The sequence below is a fragment of the Myripristis murdjan genome, chromosome 8 (assembly GCF_902150065.1).
Source record: "Myripristis murdjan chromosome 8, fMyrMur1.1, whole genome shotgun sequence".
In the NCBI taxonomy this organism is placed as follows: Eukaryota; Metazoa; Chordata; class Actinopteri; order Holocentriformes; family Holocentridae; genus Myripristis; species Myripristis murdjan.
Window position 1 is genome coordinate 21,062,323 of NC_043987.1, and position 20,259 is coordinate 21,082,581.

Genomic DNA, 20,259 nt, shown 5'->3' on the forward strand with positions numbered 1-20,259 from the left:
TCGCTGTTTGATTCAATGCATCTGTTTTAGTGTTGAGTTGTCACCAACAGTTTTTTTCTCCTAAGTGGTATCCGTAGTTTCTGTTTATAAGCCGTTTTTTTTTCTTCTTTTTTTCTTTTGTTTTTAAGAAGAGGCAACGGTTGACTATGTGGCGGACTATTAAATGGAGAAATGGTAATTGTACAAATATGGCTATAAGGCAGGTACATTAAATTGGCTAAATATGGAGGTTTGCGGTTGGTGAATTAACGCATATTTTAGCGGGTCTGGTGGGAAGGATTAGACTCTGATAACGGTTGGTTGTAGGTTGTATATATATTAAAAAAAAAAAAAACCCTGAACCGCACTCGGTTTTTAACCAGCAACGCCAGGGGATTTTAGCTGACGTACACTCTTTGTGTCCAGCCTTTTCCATGATGTTATCCATATACTTGTGCCTAACTCCTACAGAATAAAAAACACGGCTCAAAATGTAAAGAAAAAGGAAAAGCATGTGCATCAATAGTAGGCCTACTAAGTAAGCTAGCTAGGTTGCTTACTGACCTATCCAAAACCATTTCCCTGACTTAACAAATTTGAATAATGTACATTTACATTACACGGAGCCCTCCTGGACTCAGCTGAGGAAAGGGCCATGTGAAAATCTGTACTCTCGGTTTAGAAAACTACGGTTTATAAGCTCTGCTCTCGGAGTCATAAACCCTACGGTTTATAATAAGCCCTGCTCTCAGATTCATAATCTGTGCCCTTGAATTATGAATCCGTGCCCTCGGATTTGCAATCCCTGTCCAAACAACCCCTTTCCATTTATCACGCAGTGTTCCCTCATTAACTTTGGCTACTCACTAGTAGCTGGAGCCAGACTGAGCAATGGTGGATGGGTAAAGAGGATGATTGGTGTTTGGAGCCAGCCTTTTTTTGTTGAGTAGTATCATTAGTATTAGTATCATCAGTTGTATCATCGTTTTATCCAGCCTTTTTGCAATTTATCTTATATCTTTTCATATAGCCTGGCTGTCTTAGGCCACTATCTACTGCTCTGAAGAAAATAAAAATAGTAAAAAAAAATAAATAAATAAATAAAATAAAATAAAAATAAGACAAACACAAACAAAAACTCATAAAATCGATGAAGTACATCAGAATTAATAAGCAGTTATTATTTTCCCACTCATTATTTCCTCACTGTTGTACAGACAAGAGCAGTGGAAGAAGAGTGAATGGCTAGAGAAGCTTTTTTCTCTCTTTGTAGTTTACTTATTGCTCATCTCTGCTCTGTGCACCTACTCCTGCTGCTCTGATATAGTTTAGGCAAATCACTTGTTTGAGCAAAACACGTTTGGATTTCTGTCTGGTTATACTAAAAAGGTACAGGCTGAAAGAGCGAGGGCACTGTACAGGTAAGTTTTTGTTTCGTTATTGATTATTATTACCATTGTGTTGTCTTGATTTTTGGTGATGTCAAATCATTCATTTATTCATTCACAAAAAGAAAAAGCATGAGGCAGGTTTATGAAGAAATGCCAGTTTTTATTGTAGTCCATGTAGTCCATATTTTATGAACACATCAGAGGGCCTTGAACTTGTCTTCTCTACTCAGCATCAGACTGAAAAGAAAGAAACAAAGGTTTTTAATAATCATGCAGCTATTAGTGATGACGCCAGTGTTATATGTGACATGCATAGACAGACAACTGATGATGGTGCAAGTGCCTGGCAATTGAAACAGTTATAAATTTGGAGCTGAGTGTAAGCTAAGTAATGTAAAACTGAAGTCTGAGAAAAAATTGGGTAAGATGGGAGCTAAAATGAAATCTAGTAAAATCTTGTAACAAACTGAAAAATGCAATTTAGCTTTACAAAGAGAGGTTTCAGTTAGTTAGCCCAGCTGAACTTTCACGTTCAAACCATTCAGTTCTAGCTTAAAGCCTTCTATGTAAGCTTGTTAGCTACTTTAGCTTGACAAACTTATGGCATCATTCATTTCATTTTCATGATACACTAGGTCTTGATACAGTTTACTTGTATTTTGACCACACTTTTATCTACTGGGATTTTTTTTTTTTTTTGCTTCCATCTGTCCAGTAAATAATATGTTTCTCTTTCTATTTGGTCTCTCTTTGTTGTACTGTGCCTTGGAGAATTGTTAATATTACTATCACTTCAAGTAATTGTGTACAATTCTTATGTTATCATTGCCAGAGATACCTTTCCAGCTTCACGGCTCTTGGCTCTCAGCTTGTTGACCTGTGACTCAGCGATGTCAGCACGCTCCTGAGCTTCCTCAAGCTCATGCTGCACCTTCCTGAACCTGGACAGGTGAGTGTTGGCTTGCTCCTCCTGTGTAAAGTATTAAATTATATTTCTTGTGTAAGGCAACACATAATAAAAATGAATTAATCTCTAAATTAATTTCTTATATCAAAGAATGTATTTGACATACAGCCTCCTCAGCCTGTCTCTTGTAGGTCTTGACTTTGAGCTGCAGTTTGTCCACCAGATCTTGAAGTCTAGCCACATTCTTCTTGTCCTCCTCAGTCTGAAGAGATGAGAGATTTTTAGTGATAAGGGATATGAGAGAATGAGAGACAGAATGAATGAAGGATAAACTGTGATAGTTATTTAAGAGGGCAAACAGTACCTGGTAGGTCAGCTCCTTCACTCTCCTCTCATATTTGCGGACTCCTTTGACAGCATCAGCTCCACGTCTCTGCTCAGCCTCAACTTCACTTTCAAGCTCACGCACCTATAATATGAATAATAAATGAATCAAAATATCGTAAGGCTTCAATGCAAAAAATGAGTAGAATGTGTTCCATATCACAGAAAATGTGATTTTTAGGCTGAAAAACTGCCAAATTGTGAGCAATTATATACCTACCCTGGACTCCAGTTTCTGGAGCTGCTTCTTGCCACCCTTCATGGCCAGGTTCTCAGCCTCATCCAGGCGGTGCTGCAGGTCCTTGACTGTGACCTCCAGGTTCTTCTTCATCCTCTCCAGATGAGCACTGGTGTCCTGCTCCTTCTTCAGCTCCTCAGCCATCATGGCAGCCTGAAATGAGAGAAATATCATTAATTATTTGACATGTATATTGTTGTTGTATTGCGGTTAAATGTTTTCTCTGCAGCGAAGACAACAGTGACAGAGATGTAAACTCACATCAGTGATAGCTTTCTTGGCCTTCTCCTCAGCATTTCTTGCTTCCTGGACACAATCATCCACTTCACCCTGAATTTGTACAAGGTCCGCCTCCAGCTTCTTCTTGGTGTTCAGAAGACTGGTGTTCTGGTTATGAAAAAAACAAGACAGTATTTTTAAGACATGGCTTTTATATCTTTGAAGGGATGTGATACTTGTTAACTGTTAACCACAAACCTGAGAGTGCAGCAGTCCCACACGCTCACTAGCATCAACCAGCTCCTGCTCAGCCACTTTGCGGCCTCTCTCTGTTTGCTCCAGAGCAGCCCTCAGCTCCTCAATCTCAGCCTGCATCAGGCCATTTCTACGCTCCACCATGGCCACCTGCTCCTTCATGTCTTCCTGTCCCCTGATAGCATCATCAAGGTGCAGTTGAGCATCCTGAAAACAAAGAAGAAATGTATGGTAAATGCCTCAGCTCACCTAGGAGCCATATGTATTACTGCTTGAAGGTTCATTACCTTGAGCTGTCCCTGGACATTCCTGAGTTGCTTCTGGGCCTCAGCAGCCTGCCTGTTGGCATGGCTCAGCTGAATCTCCATCTCATTCAGGTCTCCCTCCATCTTCTTCTTGATTCTCAGGGCATCATTTCTGCTCCTGACTTCAGCGTCCAGAGTGCTCTGCATGGACTCAATCACCCTCTGGCTGTTCCTCTTGATCTGCTCCATCTCCTCATCCTTTTCTGCCAGCTTCCTGTCAACTTCACTCTTGACCTGGTTGAGCTCAAGCTGAATACGGAGAATCTTGGACTCCTCATGCTCCAGTGTACCCTTTAGGACAAATTATTTATGAAAAGATAAGATTGTCAAAGACCAATAGGATTAAATACATTACAGATGTGTTGTTGAATTTCATATTCATACAGGATTATATTGAGTTGATCCAACTGGACATATGTTATCCAGAATATTTTACCTCTGCCTCTTCCAGTGCCGTCTGAATTTCAGACTTCTCAGTCTCAACTGTCTTCTTAGCTTTCTCCAGCTCATGGATGCTCTTTCCAGTCTCTCCAAGCTGTTCAGTCAGGTCTGAGATCTCCTCTACAGAAGAAAAACAGAATATACACATTGTAATTCAACCATAATAGTGGATGATTATTTTTAGCAGTAAACAGAGGTTGACATACGCTGCAGGTTCTTGTTCTCTCTCTTCATGGTCTCCAGATGATCCAGTGTCTCCTCGTAAGAGTTCTTCATCTTGAACATTTCAGTGCTCAGAGAACGAGCCTCTTTCTGAGCTCCTTCTAGCTCTGCCTGGCTCTCCTCATACTTCTGTTTCCATTCTGCAAGAACCTAGTCATACACGGTTAAATAAAAGTCTAAGCTAAATTCTGATGATTAACTTAATTTCTGTTTTTCCTAAATTAAGCTTTTTATTCAGTGTTTTACCTTGTCAAAGTTCCTCTGCTTCTTATCAAGGTTAGCAGCCAGAGCATTAGCTCTCTCCACATCAATCATAAGGTCCTCTACCTCACCCTGCAGCCTCTGCTTGGTCTTCTCCAAAGAGGCACACTTTGAGTTCACAGCCTCTATGGATTCTTCAGCGTCCTGCAGGCGCTGGGCAAGCTTTTTCCTGTAAATGAACAGATTGATTAAGCTCTAGGTTTTGTCAATATATGGACTGAGTCTGTTCAACAAAAGAGAAAAAAAACTTCTGTGGTTACTTGGCTTCTTCCAGCTCCTCAGTACGCTGGATAGCATCAGTTTCATATTTGGATCTCCACTGAGCCACCTCGCTGTTGGCCTTGGACATGCCACGCTGCAGCTCAGCCTTGGCCTCCTGCTCCTCTTCAAACTGCTCTCTGAGCAGGTCGCAGTCATGACGGGCTGACTGAACACCATGGGCCAGGGCATTCTTGGCCTAAGAAAATATTTAGTTTGATCTGTTTTAGGCAACACTTTTACAGATCCACATGACCGTTAAATGGTTCATAAAAAAAAAAAAAAAAAAAATCAGTTGTAAAAAAAGGCAAACATTTAGAAGATTTAACACATTTTAACTTACCTTCACTTCCTCCTCAATGTGCCTCTTGAGCTCCTCAATCTGCTGAGTGAAAGCCTGCTTGCCCCTGGTCAACTGGGATACAAGAGCTTCTTTCTCCTCCAGCTGGCGAGCAAATTCACCTGAGTGATAACATGAAAATTTGTTATTTATGAACTTGTTGAATGCCATCCACTAACTGGTTTTCATAACAGTTCACTCACCGTTCTCTGTTGCAAGTCGTGCCTTGTGTGCACTCATGTCATTTAGCTGGCGAACATTCTCATCATTTTTGGCCTTGAGTTCACTCATTTGGTCCTCAAGAGTTCTGCACATTTTCTCTAAGTTGCCCTATCAGCAATAAAAGTTAGTACATTTAAAATTATGTAATTAAACAATGTAACTGCTGACATTTTTTGTTCTGGTAATTTCCTGATATTGTATATATGTAAAACAAATACCACCTTTGATTTGGCAACAGCCTCCATGTTGCTAGAGAGGTCATCAATCTCCATCTTGAACTCGCTCTTCTCCTTCTCCAGCTTCTGCTTGACACGCTGCAGGTTGTCAATCTGCTCTCCCAGCTCTGCAACACTGTCAGCCTGCTTCTTGCGGAGAGCTGCTGCAGTAGCTTCATGCTGCAGGGTGGACTCCTCAAGATCACGACGCAGCTTCTGGAACTCAGCTTCACGCTTTTTGTTCATCTCAATCTGAGCAGCTGTTGCTCCACCAGCCTCCTCAAGTCTCTCGCTGATCTCCTCAAGCTCCCTGGAGAGATCAGCCCTCTGTTTCTCTACCTTGGCTCTGGCAGCCCGTTCAGACTCAATCTCCTCTTCCAGCTCCTCAATACGAGCCTACAATTTTTGTGATAGTAATGTCACCAAGTCTGAGTTGAACAAACCTTCATGATTTCATTTACAAAATTTGTTCTACTGTTCTTGTACTTTACCTGGAGTTCCTTGATTTTCTTCTGAAGTTGAGCACCAAGGGACTGTTCATCCTCAATCTTACTCAGGAGCTGGCTAGTTTCAAAGTCTTTCCTTAATGTGAACAACACATAATAAATAAATAAGCACATTTTATTTTACCATGTCCCACACCTGAAGCATGCCTTTTGCTTCCAAATTTTTATTTTATTTCTGGTCATTCTTATCGAGACCATTCTCAACTTTGGTAATCCCAGATGCTATTGTATGTTAGAAATTTATTGAGAAAAAAAGTAACAAACAAACAAACAAACAAACAAAATAACAATGGGAATTTACTGGCCTGACAGATACCAAAAGTGATCAAATCCATACACTAATCGTCATCAGTACTGAGCTTTGTGGGTTTGGGTTGGACACAAATGTGTAAAACTGGACTGGTGCAGGACTCTGGCTTCCACCCATGGCATTCGACATCCTACTAAAAAGGTGCTCAGTTGAGAAACCCTACTCTCAATGCTTGTACCTCAAAATTTCAGTACATCCATCAATTATTCAGTTGTATTGTGGAATTCCACTTCTTTCCTCCACTATTTACCCATTGAGCTGTAATTTAGACACAGAGGGCTCTAGTTTCGCAGACCTGGTGAGGTGCGGGCGCAGCGCAGCAACTGGGTGTGGCCAAGTGGATTTTGCAAGTTTGGCACGCCGTGCGCCTTGGTGCAACTACTGCGCCGTTCCTCCTACCGGCGCAAGGGAGGAGAGAAGGCGTGGAGTGGGTTTGACACAGCCGATTCACTTTAAACCAATCAAATGAGCCCCTGTCCTTGCCTTTAAAATGCGCTGCGCGAAGGCGTATTGGAAGACTACACATTTGACATGGACGAAGAGAGCAGCCGCATCACGCACTCAGAACAGTGAGGCCAGTCTTGGCTGCTGCAATGTTGCTGGAGCTACCTGCCATCCATCTGTCCATCTATCCATCCATCCATGCATCTATCCTTAAATTCATCTTCCTGAGTCCCCTGTCTTTCCATACCTACCTGCCTCGCATCTCTCTTTTTCCAGCTCTGTCACCGTCTGTTAAAGTTATTGATTTTTAAGAGCAAATATAAATTTTACTGTGAAGCCCCCATTTTTAATGAATGTTTTTACCTCAAAGAATAATCCTCGCTATATTCATATAAATAGCCTACATGTTTGTTTTGCAACTTTTGACTCCATCACTTACTGATGCAATAACACACTAGAGATTAAAACAAAATCCGGTTCATGAAAGCTTTTACATTTGCTGTTCTAAACGCCCAGTGTCTGGCAAAAAAACGATGCATTTTACATTTTCGATATGTGTGGAATCAGGGTTTCCGTTAGAAAAAATTGGCACCGGACAACGTGACCGGCAGGTTTTCAATTTACCGGACAAATGTTTGAAATTCCGGTCAAATATTATCTGAATTTACTGAGCTTAAAATTATATGCAGGCTATATAAGAATGATATCAAGGCATGTCAATTTATAGCGTAATCTTTTTATTGAAAAGCAGGCTGTATCAAATTAAATTAGTGCCGTCAATTGACTCACGTGCGTAACTTCTAAAATAAATAAATAAATATTGCACAAGCCTGTGCTCTTTTAACATGAACATTGCATACAATTGCAAATAATTGCAACTACAATTTGCAAGCAAAAAAACAGGCTCATATCATTTTAATAACGCGGCGTGCTGCCAACTTGAAATCAAATAGATGCAATAAAAACTTAATTCAGCAGCTGAATTAAAATTGAAAGTCTCAAGTGTCTCTCCGCAACTTGCAATGCGCATCAGTCTTGTGACCTTGTTCTCCCCTAGGCGACTTCGCTGCGCTGTTTTGATCCGGTTCTGCAGAAAAAAAAAACCCCTCTCTCTCTTCCTCTGGTACACCGGAGACAGGGATCACGCAGTCTATTTTTTTTTTTTAAATTATAAATAAAATTACGTGGAAATTGACTGTTTAATAAAATTCAAATTGTGAATATTTTCACATTTAAAAATTACCGGACTTTGGCAGATTTTACCAGTCATAGTCCGGTGATTACCGGATAACGAAAACCCAGAGTGGAATATTTATATATATGGAAGAAGAACTGTGTTGTTAACATGAGCAGCGCCAGACACCATGACTGGAAAAAAGACATCACCGTACTGGATACATTGTTTGACTGACAGGTGATCAGGTTGGGTTTCCATTACGCTGCCAAACGGTGCCAATCTCCTTTGATCTGACATCAGTTGTGACGGGACAGTCGATATGGAGATACATTTATGTGCTGATTGAGATAGTAGCATTGAATAGTGGTTTTTGTGGTTATTTATTGCATTGTTAATGTGTCTGACAATCTGTGAGGCTGTGGTGACGTGTGCGCACTGGCGCCTGCCAGCCAAACTTCCACTGCGCCGGCACCGCTGCGCCTTGCGCCGAAAGTAGACGTGGTTTCAGGAGGCGAGCTTTTGGCACACCTCGGCGAAGCCTTTTGGCACGAAACTGTCACTGCACCAAGCTGAATCTGTCGACACCTCCCCCTGCTGCGCCACCACTCCCATCTCGGCGCACATCGGAATGTGAAACTTGGAAACCGTTCGCCTCTCGCGTTGCGCTGGTCGAAACTAGCTCTGCGCGGGGTGTGCCTCACTGCGCCACCCTGCGCTGCGCCGGGAAACTAGAGCCCAGAAGGTCAATGTTTAGTTTTAATATTTCAACTCTACTCTGCTCAGAATTTCCCCATGTAACAGGTATGGGAGTAAGACTGAGAACTCTCTTATGCAAGGATAGCTACTGTTGAATCTTACTGAAATGTATTGAAAAATCATAGACATGTTATAAAGATGACCATTTATATTTGCAAATGTTGTTCATACTTGTTATTACATGTAGCTCATCTCTGATCTCATAAATCTTTACTGGAGATCCTAGATGAGGGATATGGCTCAAGGCGAGGGGATGGTTGAGAGGAACGGGGTTTGGCTGGATGATGGGTAAGCAGGTTTTAGGAAAAAGGGTTTGGAAATGCATGCAACACCATGCATTGCATTTTCATATCATTTCCAGTTTCTACAAACCTCATTATTAAAGAAACTGATAGGCCTACATCTTATTATGGTATCACTATGAGAGAGAACAAGCATTTATTAATTATTAGGATCCGGGCAGCCTAAGCTGCCAGGACACTATTATATTTCCAGGTCTTCTTTCTTTCTTTCTTTCTGCTTCTCCTTCTTTCTTCTTCCAAGGAAATCATACTTCCCATGAATGAAAACTCACCAAACTTTGCATAAAGGTCCAGTCCCATGCCAGATTACCTCAGCTGCAAACTCAAGCCAATAGTCCTGATGGTGGCGCTACAGCAAGCCTCTAAAGTTCAAAACTTTGAAAATTCATAACAAATCAACCATACATGCTACAGCTTTGCAACTTTCATCAAACTGTAGCCCCAAAACTGAAGAAACTTTTGTTCATTTAAACTTATTAAAAATTATGAAGTTCATCACTGTTTTTTTCAAAAACTGTAAAACGTCTTAAACCTATCTCCTCCCACAATTTTTGCTCAATTGACACCAAACTTGCTACAGAGCATCTTTAGACAGTCCTACACAAACATTGTTTTTCAGATTTTTGATTTATCAAAAATTGAGCCTACAGTGCATCAAAATGTTTGACTGGAAATGCTACTATAAACATACCTGCAAATTCTTGCTAAATAAATCTTCAATGTTCATGAAAAAAAATGGACAAAATTTTGGAGTCAGGGTAGATGATGTGTGGTAAATTTCAGAATTGTATCTCAAAAACTCAATTTTTGACAGCATTTTGAATTTTGCTCTCATGAACAATTGGAGTCAATGCAAGAATGGCATTTTTAAACATCAGTTTTTCATTTATGGAGCAAATCAGTTATTGTTAAAAACAAATGATCAACATCTCCATGCTGTCTAGATGCAATATGTGTATTTTTAGATTTTTGTCCTAACAACTGAATTTTTGACAGCAGCTGTTTAAAATCTGTCCATGCATGGATGGCTGCTGTCCTGCATGTCAGTGATTGGCTTTGTCCATTTGTGAAGCTACATGTAAAATTTTAGCTCAGTGAGATAGAAGCCAGTCCGCGGCATCAAAGATTGTGAGTTCAAGCCTCAGCTTGTGCAACATTCCCATGTGCGAAAACTCACCAAACTTTGCACAAAGGTCTAGTCCCATGCCTGATCATCATAGGCGGCTGCTATCATGTGACTGGCTTAGTCAATGTGTGAAGCCTCATATGAATTGACATTTGCCAATTAGCTCCGTGAGATAAAGCCTTGTCCTTCATGCCAGAAACTGTGAGTTCAAGCCTCAGCTAATGCAAAATGCACATAAGAATGGCACCTTTCTTTTCATCTTCCTATTCTCTACTTGTTGCTCAGAATTGCCTAAAATTGCCTGGCCCTGATCATTGCTGTGCAGCAGCTATAATGTTTATTGTAAATTAGTCTGCTGTGTTCATTTTGTCCCTATTGTTCCTCCATAGTCTTGTCAGCTTGTTCGTCCTCACACCTGCCCTGCATTGTCTCAGCCCCGCCCCCGTGTTGCATGTCTTTGTTGTGTTTTGGCAAATCATCTGTCCCCTCCAGGCCTGTGTCCTGCCCCTTTTTTACCATGTGTGTCTTTCAGTTCAGTTTGTATTTAAGTTTATATTCTTCTGCTTGTTGCTTAGAATTACCTAAAAATGCCCAGACCCGACCCATCGCTGCACAGCAGCTATAATTTCTTACTTACTTCTTTAGTTTCTCTTCAGATTGCTGTTTGTCATTCTCCAGATCCATTATGGATTCCTGGGCCAGTTTCAAATCTCCCTCAAGCTTCCTCTTGGCTCTCTCAAGGTCCATGCGGAGCTTCTTCTCTTGCTCCAGTGAACCCTCAAGCTGTTACAGTTTTTAACAGAGGTTATTTAGTGTATAGTCTGTAATAAGACACAGGTATCTTAAAAACAAGGGTTGGAAATAACAGTTTTCTCACATCGTCCACTTGCTGTTCCAACTTGGTCTTGGACTTGGTCAGAGTGTTGACTTTGTCTTCCTCCGCCTGGAGATCATCCAGTGTTTGCTGGTGGGCCTCTTGGAGGGCCTTCTTCTCCTTGGTTAACTTGGCAATAGACTCATCTTGCGATGCCATCTCCTCTGTCAGATTTTTCACCTAATAGTGGCATGGAAAACTTGTGATTTTTAAACAATAATTTCAATTTGCTATGAATGAAAACATGAATAGAAATTATTCTATTATATCTATCTATCTATCTATCTATCTATCTATATATATATATATATATATATATATATATTTCTTTCTTCTTCTCCTTCTTTCTTCTTCCAAGGAAATCATACTTCCCATGAATGAAAACTCACCAAACTTTGCATAATGGTCCAGTCCCATATATATATATATATATATATATATATATATATATATGGATATGCATAAAAGATATTTTAAATGAAAGAAACCTTGTTTTCAGTGGCATGTTTCTCCTTCTCCACTTTGGCCAAGGTGAGCTCCAAGTCATCAATGTCTTTCTTTAGCTCAGAACATTCATCCTCCAGTTTCCTCTTCTTGGCAGTCAGCTCAGCATTGATTTCTTCCTCATCTTCCAGTCGTTCAGTTGTCTCTTTGAGTTTGGCCTCAAGCTGAATCTTGCTCTTAATAAGCCCTTCACACCTTTCCTCAGCATCGGAGAGATTCTCAGATTCCTATTTGATCATATGTGGTATTTATTAGCAATTTTCATGAAAAATATAGAAAAAAATGGAAATAGTGCACTACAAATTGCCATTGATACAACAATAATAAAAGAAAACAGCATATCTGGTCTTATATTTCACTGACAGAAGCCACTTGAAGTTGCAGGTCATTCTTTTCTTGCAGCAGAGAAACCATCTTTTCCTCCAGTTCCTTCTTCTTGGCCTGTGCATTAGCCAGATCCGTCTTCATCTTGTCGTAGTTCTCCTTCATCTGAGCCAATTCCTTCTCAGTCTCAGCACTCTTGAGAAGTGGCTTGATCTTGAAGTACAGATTCATCCATGGCCAGTTTTTCACATTCATGAATGAGCGAATATTGTACTGGATGGTGTAGATAGATTCTCTGAAAGGAGAATGGAGACACACTTACATGACACTTACATTCTACTGTCTATGGAATTTTATGTAGGTACCCAAAAAGTCAAGACTCCTGGATCAGTGGACTCTTAGTCTATTGTATTAGCTATAATGACACTACCACAATTTTGCATGTCAGAGAATTTAGATTTTGTTAATTTAGAGATTTTGTGACTCAATTAAATAATATTTGGTTTGTTAGTGGGAAGCATACATCCGCTCACATCTACAGTGTATCTGTAATCTGTTACAGGTACTGTCCTCATAGTCACATTCCAGATACTTGCGAAAGAATAGGAAAATTATCACTGGATAGTATAAAATTGTTTGAGGGGGAAGAGGAAAGTGATTATGAATTTATAGACACACTGAAGTGTAATATAATTGTTCATAATGATTTTAGATGGTGACAGCACTAACACTTGCTATCTATAAATTGGGAATATTTGAATTACCACAAACGTAGTAACTTACCATACTTGAACACTTTGAAAGTTTTTATAAGTTAGTATTTATTTGGAGTACAATCTAATGCATTGTATTCGTGATCCTACCTCCTTTCCATCATCTTAACAAACTCCTTCCTCATGACGTATCCTCTGCAGAGAGCCTGAGTCATGGTCACCAGCTCAGCCAGTTTCTCATCTCTCATCTCTTCCAGGGTACCCAGCAGACCAGCTTTGAAGAACACCTGTATTGATTAAGTGAAAGAAACTGGTCATCAGTATGCACTAATATAGCAGAAGATGCAAGTAAAAGCTATTACAAAAATGAACCTTGGTGTGTCCAAACTTGTACTGAGTATGGTCCACATCAATGGAGCCCAAGAGTTTCTCTGAAGCTTTCTTGTTGTCAATGAACTGTCCCTCGGGGATGACACTGGCATTCAATACTTTGTATCTGTGGGAGAAAAAATGATCCATTGGAAGCAAAGCTTTTATTTACAGCACAATGACATTATATGGCTTACATGTCTCATGTTACTCAGCACAGGCTTTGGGCAGTGAAACATGGATAGGTCACCTCTGCTTGAAGTCACCATAGAGGATTCTGCTGGGGAAGCCCTTTCTGCAGATTCTGATACCCTCCAGCACACCATTACACCTCAGCTGGTGGATGACCAGGAAGTTCTCCATGAGACCTAAACATTGTATAAAAAGTATTCAGTAACATTCATATGTACATTTATATTTTGTATTAATGAGTAGCTGTTTTTACCTGGGGTCTTTGATTCATTTGGAATCAGGCAGCGCACAAAGTGAGGATGAGTGCTCCTCAAGTTGGTCATCAATTTGCCCAAGTTCTCCTGGAAGATGAAAATTTTTCATTAAAACAAATTTTGTTTCAAGACTAGAGATCATGTTGAGACAGGCCTTTATCCTTGTTCTTAAACAATGTGGATTTTTAACATACCCTGAAAAGAGCAGATACAGTCTGGAAGGAACCGCCCTTCTTCTTTCCACCGGCCTTCTTGCCGCCACCTCCAGAAGCCTCTGTTTTCCAGTTGTTGTTTTTTTTACATTGTTAATAAATGAATACATCTATATCTACTGTTCACACTGATATCCAAGTTGAACCTGCAATTTTGAATTGTGAATGAACAGATTAACCTCTTACCCTCAGTTGAAGCATGGGATGCATATAGGAAAGCAAGGAGTTTGTTTGAAGACTTCTGGTAGAGCTGAACAACAGAATCGTTCAGGGGGTCCTTGTTCTTGTCCAGCCAGCCGGTGATGTTGTAGTCCACTGTACCGGCGTAGTGAACCAGGGAGAAATGAGCCTCGGCCTTGCCCTTGGCGGGCTTAGGCTTCTCAAAGGCCTTGGTCTTGCCAAGATGCTGATCATGCAGCTTGTTCTTGAAAGTTGTGTCTGAGGCCTTGGGGAACATGCACTCCTCTTCAAGGATGGAGAAGATGCCCATTGGCTGATGGAGATTTAGTTCAAATGGAAGAGAATTAAGAATTAAAATGTTGTACAAATGTACAAATTCAGAAATCAGTTGTGCTGGAGAGACTTTGCTTACCTTCTCAATAAGCTCAATGCAGGCAGCTAAGTCCATACCAAAGTCAATGAACTCCCATTCAATGCCCTCTTTCTTGTATTCCTCTTGTTCCAGGACAAACATGTGGTGATTGAAGAACTGTTGCAGTTTCTCATTGGTGAAGTTGATGCAGAGTTGCTCCAAGCTGTTGAACTGTAAAAATATTACATTTGAAATCAGTGAAGTCGATAACAAGAATTTTCAACATTTTGCTAGTGCTCAAGTGTTATTACTGTAATTAACTCACATCGAAGATCTCAAATCCAGCAATATCCAACACACCAATGAAGAACTGTCTTGGCTGCTTTGTGTCCAACATCTCGTTGATACGAATGACCATCCACAAGAACATTTTCTCATAGACAGATTTACATAGAGCCATGACAGCATTGTTGACCTAGAATCAAAAACATAGGACTCAAAACCTCTTTTTAAGCTATTATGTAGTTTATGCATTGTTTATTTATTTATCAGTGTATATCAGCTCCTTTACCTGTGGCACGGTCTGACCTTTGGTCACCATCTCATTTCCGACCTTGACTCTGGGGTAGCACAGAGCTTTCAGCATATCAGCTGAGTTCAGACCCAAAAGGTAGGCGATTTTATCAGCCTCTGTTGGAAAGAAATCAGTTTAGCACACTATACACAGCACAGGTTTGATATATGCCATACAAAACAATACTATTAGAATCACCCTCAGTTCCATCTGGCTCAGCCTGCTCCTCACGCTGCTTCTGCTTGAACTTCATGTTACCATGATGCATCACAGCACCAGTCAGCTTGTAGATACCCATCTTCTCCTCACCATTGAAACCCAAGATGTCGATAGCAGTCTGGAATACACATTATATGAAATTTTAATCAGGAACATTTTTGACAAAGATTTGTGTAATGTGAATCAGTGTAAATGAAATGTCACTTACATCTGTTGCAATGAACTCTTCCACATCATTGATGCTCTTGACAGTTATTTCCCCCTGACTGATCATTGGATAGTCATAGGGGTTGGTGGTGATTAGAAGAGCCTCTGGAAGATATTAGAGAAAATACATATTCCTTACTGTTGTATTAAGTGGCATAGCCCTATTAAATAGGGTAACGTGACATTTTCACAGTCATCCAAATATTGGCAGTGAAAACAGTATTGTGTTGATACCGATATTGCTATTTAAAGCTAATATCAGCTGATACTTATATCAGCTGTCAATATATTGGTCCGTCACTCAGAGGCAATATTTGTTTGAATCACAGTATATTTCCCTGTCAACATTAACTCATAAACTTGTTAGGCGACATGACCTGTCACAGATGTCCTGATAGATTGTGCATTTATGCTTAAAGTCAGTAAACATGCGCTTTCAACAGATATTTTTTGGTCAACTAGCAAAAAAACAACAGATATTTATCAAACAGACTGACTGACTATTATCAAATTGTATACAGAGGCTGTGTCCCAATTCAAAGGCTGTACGCTACCTAGGTCGTATTTGTAGGCTGCTTACGTCACGGCGGCGCGACAAGTGCTGTCCCAATTCAATTTTACCACGCAGGGTCCTGCAAATGCAGCCCACAGATGCAGCCTATTTCTGACTAATTTGCAGGATACACCTCCACGATGCTTCGTGGCCAACATTACAGCCTACTTCCCAGGGTACCTTTCGGTCCGGTTGAATTTCTGGATCAGCCACCGTTGCTAGAATTATTAAGCATGTTTTAGACCGTCTTAATGTTTATATCATGACGTTTTTATAAATTTTCATGCCTATAATTACCACCATAGATTCGGTTTAGCTGTTAACTGTATCCCAACAACGCCTGGAAATGCAAGTTTAGTTAGATGAGTTAGATAGGCATTTTGCATGATGTTTCCATAGCAACCATCAGCGCATACTTCGGCATTTTACGCTGCATCACTCGAATGCGCTTTGGGGAGCCTCGATAATAATGACGTAGGAATCCTCCGCAGGCTACACCGTCCCAATTCACTAAACTTTTAGTTCCGGGATACCTGATATCGGCACCTACGTCGGACGCCTCCTACGTGGGCACCATGGGCTGCGACCTAGAAGTCATCTAGCCCTTCGATTGAGACAGACCCATAGTGTTTTTTTTTTCTAAGGCATGTATAACAAGGGATATTTTCTTTTGATTTTGTATATGTAGCAGTGATATATCTCATAATATATCTCATACAGAGACAATTCAAAGTTAACCTCAGATTTGCTACTTGGAAAATAACCCCAAATTCCAAACATGTATATATTTAAGGTGGGCTGAATGGTGGCACAATGAGTTAGTGACCAATTACAGTCAATGCAAAATCAAAGATCAGTGTTCTCTTTCATATTACCATAAAGCTGTTGCATTTTACAGGTTTAAACCTTTACCATTGCCAAATCATGGTCAACACTGTTCTACCATGAAATTCTCTCAGTTATAAATATAGGCTATCTAACATACCCAGAAGCTCAGGTTTGTGGCCAGTCATTAGCTGATAGAAGATATGGTAGCTCCTCTCAGCAGACAGCTGGAAGGTCACTCTGGACTTTTCCAGCAGATCTGTGAATTTCAAATTAAATTATAGGTTTTATGAATGCATAACAATGTGACACTGATTTTATGATTGTATATTACATTTTTAGGATTCTTTTCTTCTCCCAAGTGGCTATGTAAACACATGTGGCTCCTTGCACTACCTGTAAGTATTACTTACATGTTTCAATATCAGCTGAAGCCAGCTTGCCAGAAGATCCAAAGTGGATTCTGATGAATTTACCCTATGAATCCATTAGAACAATATCAGCATGATTCTTAGCAACACCAAAAGGAAAAAAAGTTGTGTGGAGCTTTATAATTTGGTCACTTACAAAACGAGATGAGTTGTCATTCCTCACAGTCTTGGCATTACCATAAGCCTCCAGTAGAGGGTTGGCTGCAATGATTTGATCCTCCAGCGAACCCTACATGAAAACAGTGGAATATATTATGTAGGCTGTATTATTAATCCATGGACAGTAGACTCTCTGAGAGAGATTCTCAGCAAAGACAAACAAGTTTACCTGCATTTTGCCAGGTACAGCCTCTGCTTTTTTAGCTCCACACACTGCGATTGTCGCAAAGTACTGGATGACACGTTTGGTGTTGACAGTCTTCCCTGCACCGGATTCTCCACTGGAAATAAGAGAATTGTTCTCTAGATTATTCTGTTTTATTACAAGAGAGTGTATATACACTGGTCCTGTATCATACTCACGTGATAAGGATAGACTGGTTCTCACGATCTAAAATATGAAAATAAATGATTTCTTCATTTAACTGCTGCATTTAGGTGTAATCTCATCTACTGTTAGGTGTAATGTCAAGATTTTGAAACCCAGAGACATTAATCTCACCTGTGAGCATGAACTGATAGGCATTGTCAGAGATGGAAAAGATGTGGGGTGGAGCTTCAATCCTCTTCTTGCCTCTGTATGCTGCCACAACCTGAGCATCGTACACGGGGAGCCACTTGTAGGGGTTCACAACAACGCAGAACAACCCAGAGTATGTCTGCAGTAGCACAGACAGTATAATGAAATCAGTTAGAGAATATATCCTATATTTATATAAAACATGCTGTATATATTGTGATGTATAACTTGTAAATTATATGTAAAGGCACATATTAATACATTAGTTTGGAAACTCACATAGATCATCCATGATGCAAAACGCTCTTTGAGGTTATACAGCACGGCAGGCTCGTTGAGGTGGGTCATCATGGCCATGTCCTCAATCTTATCGAACTTTGGAGGGTTCATGGCATGTATGTCATCTTCTTTCACAGTGATGGTCTGAAAACCAAATACAGTGAAAAAACTTAATGTAAAGTTTTACAAAAATGACATTATTAACAAAGAGTTTTTATGCACATACTTTTCCTGTAAGAGTCTCCACAGTGGCTTTGCCACCCTCTCTTTTGACAAGTTTACCCTTGAGGTACATCTCCTCAGGTTCAGCGACAAAGAAGGCAGTTTTGGCATCAAATGGAGTGTTCTGAGCCTCAATCCTCTCCTTTTCTGGTTTGCGGAGGTAGATGGCCGCAGGACCATACTGCTCCATTTCCGCGTCTGTGCTCATGGTGGCACTTGAGTGGAGACTGAAACATGACAAAGATTGTGTAGTTTTGATATAGTAGTAATAAATGGCTTAATAATAATTTGTTGGTCAAGTAATAATAATATGATTTCCTTGTTTTTCTGAAAGAGTATCGGTTACCTTAATTAATTCCAGCAAATAATGAATATTTACTTCTTTTGGCCTCAGAATCTAGAAGAAGATAAATTAATAGTCACAGATCATTCACAAATCCCATTGTATTTTGTTTACCATTGGTTTTGCAATATTAAAACTTTTTTTTTTTTTCAAAATCTAAAACTAAACTATATACATGTCTAAAAATGAATATATATTTTGATTTTTAAAATAGAAATTGTTCTATGGTAACTGTAAATCTGCAATATGTCTGTAATCACATATCACAATGGCTTGAGGCGTAGACTCAGATGTTAAGGCACTCACCTTTGCTGGAAGCCTATCAGTTGGTGGAGGAGTTCTGAGATGGCTTTTATATAGAGGGTTGGACTGCTCGCTTATGACTCCCTTGCTCAGTTTGGTCAAGTTATGTTGACATTTTTATTGCTTATTGCATGCAGAGTATCATGTTATCGTTCTTGCATATCACGTAATGTCATGCTATACATAGTGCATCATGTTAACATCAGTATATTTTCATGTATATGTAAAAAGACAGAGGATCACAATGATATGCGGCCATTGGATCATTACAATTTGGAGGGAATTACCAAAATAGTTTGCAATGTAGCGTAAGAGGACAGTATAAGAATCAATTTAAATTTAGGTTGACTGAATGGGTCTTTCATTTGGAAGATGAGAGGCAAAGAATTTATTTGGAAGTCATAAATACCTTGTTAAGTCCCTCAACTGTCAGTGATCTACATATGAATGATTCATATCAACTAATGTGTATGTCACAATGTATGACAGAGACCTCTTCATTTTGCAAGGTAATTTAATATAGTCAAGTAACTGTAATTTATTGTACAATACAGAATAAGTGATTAGTGGTAATTATCCAGTTTATTTTAAAAAATGAAACAATAAAATATCTATATCTATCTGTCTATCTATCTATCTATACATGCATATCTCTATACATATCTCCTTTATTGGCCACATGAAATAAAGTCCATGACATCATAGTCTTATGCCCCATTTCTTCCAGAAAGTAAATTGTTGATAGTTAATTTGGGGAAGATTTGAGTATTTTACACTACTTTTCGATTTTGTTCATTTTGATATCCCACAAATAGGTGGACATGGAACTAAGTTTTGGAGAAGCATTCACTTGAAACTTGTAAAGTTTTATGGCCACCACACAGCTCAGAGCTCAGATTTCACATGTAAAATAGTGTAGTACATGAAAGCCATTACACAGATCTGTGGGAATGTCTCGGGCCTTCATACCTTTGGTGCATATTTGTATCCCGTCAATGGTGCGGGTCTAAGTTTTTGACAGCCTCCCAAGATTTGATACTGGTTAGATAAGAACTTTAAATGTGTATGCGGATCATGGCAGGCCTTGAACTTTGAGACCCTGCATTATCGCCATCATTCACACATTCTGCTACCCTTGACTATATCTAAGAATAAAGAGTACAAATGTTTCCATCTTACAGAGGATTTATAGATGCAACTCTGCCCTTTTTTTTTTTTTTTTTAAACCAACACTGTTCTTGCCATATGTATGAAATATTCATATTTCAAGAGCACTCAAACAATTGAAAACATACAGTGTTAAAAATGATGCTGGCATCAGTGCAGAAAATAGTCTCCACTCAGAAAGAGTTGGTATATTGGAGATCCCATGTAAAACATTTGCCAGACACC

The 20,259-nt window shown here is 39.7% G+C and overlaps 1 protein-coding gene across 1 annotated transcript; it reads right to left on the reverse strand.

Annotated features, from left to right (window-relative positions):
* Nucleotides 1–1,257: 1,257 nt before the first annotated feature.
* On the reverse strand, nt 1,258–18,429 carry LOC115363303 (myosin heavy chain, fast skeletal muscle-like). Its single transcript, XM_030057417.1, has 39 exons — nt 18,226–18,429; nt 18,000–18,143; nt 17,703–17,859; nt 17,564–17,591; nt 17,370–17,481; nt 17,178–17,270; nt 17,024–17,087; nt 16,771–16,869; nt 15,234–15,337; nt 15,005–15,143; nt 14,804–14,922; nt 14,558–14,707; nt 14,293–14,463; nt 13,887–14,193; nt 13,683–13,762; nt 13,488–13,575; nt 13,293–13,410; nt 13,046–13,169; nt 12,824–12,960; nt 12,000–12,255; nt 11,621–11,863; nt 11,136–11,312; nt 10,896–11,041; nt 6,129–6,219; nt 5,644–6,033; nt 5,404–5,530; nt 5,204–5,322; nt 4,863–5,059; nt 4,588–4,771; nt 4,326–4,491; nt 4,115–4,239; nt 3,661–3,969; nt 3,377–3,580; nt 3,161–3,286; nt 2,882–3,052; nt 2,642–2,746; nt 2,444–2,539; nt 2,209–2,340; nt 1,258–1,275 (listed from the first exon to the last, which is right to left on the reverse strand). The coding sequence occupies exons 1-39, from the start codon at nt 18,427–18,429 to the stop codon at nt 1,258–1,260; spliced, it is 5,820 nt and encodes a 1,939-aa protein (XP_029913277.1).
* Nucleotides 18,430–20,259: the final 1,830 nt, after the last annotated feature.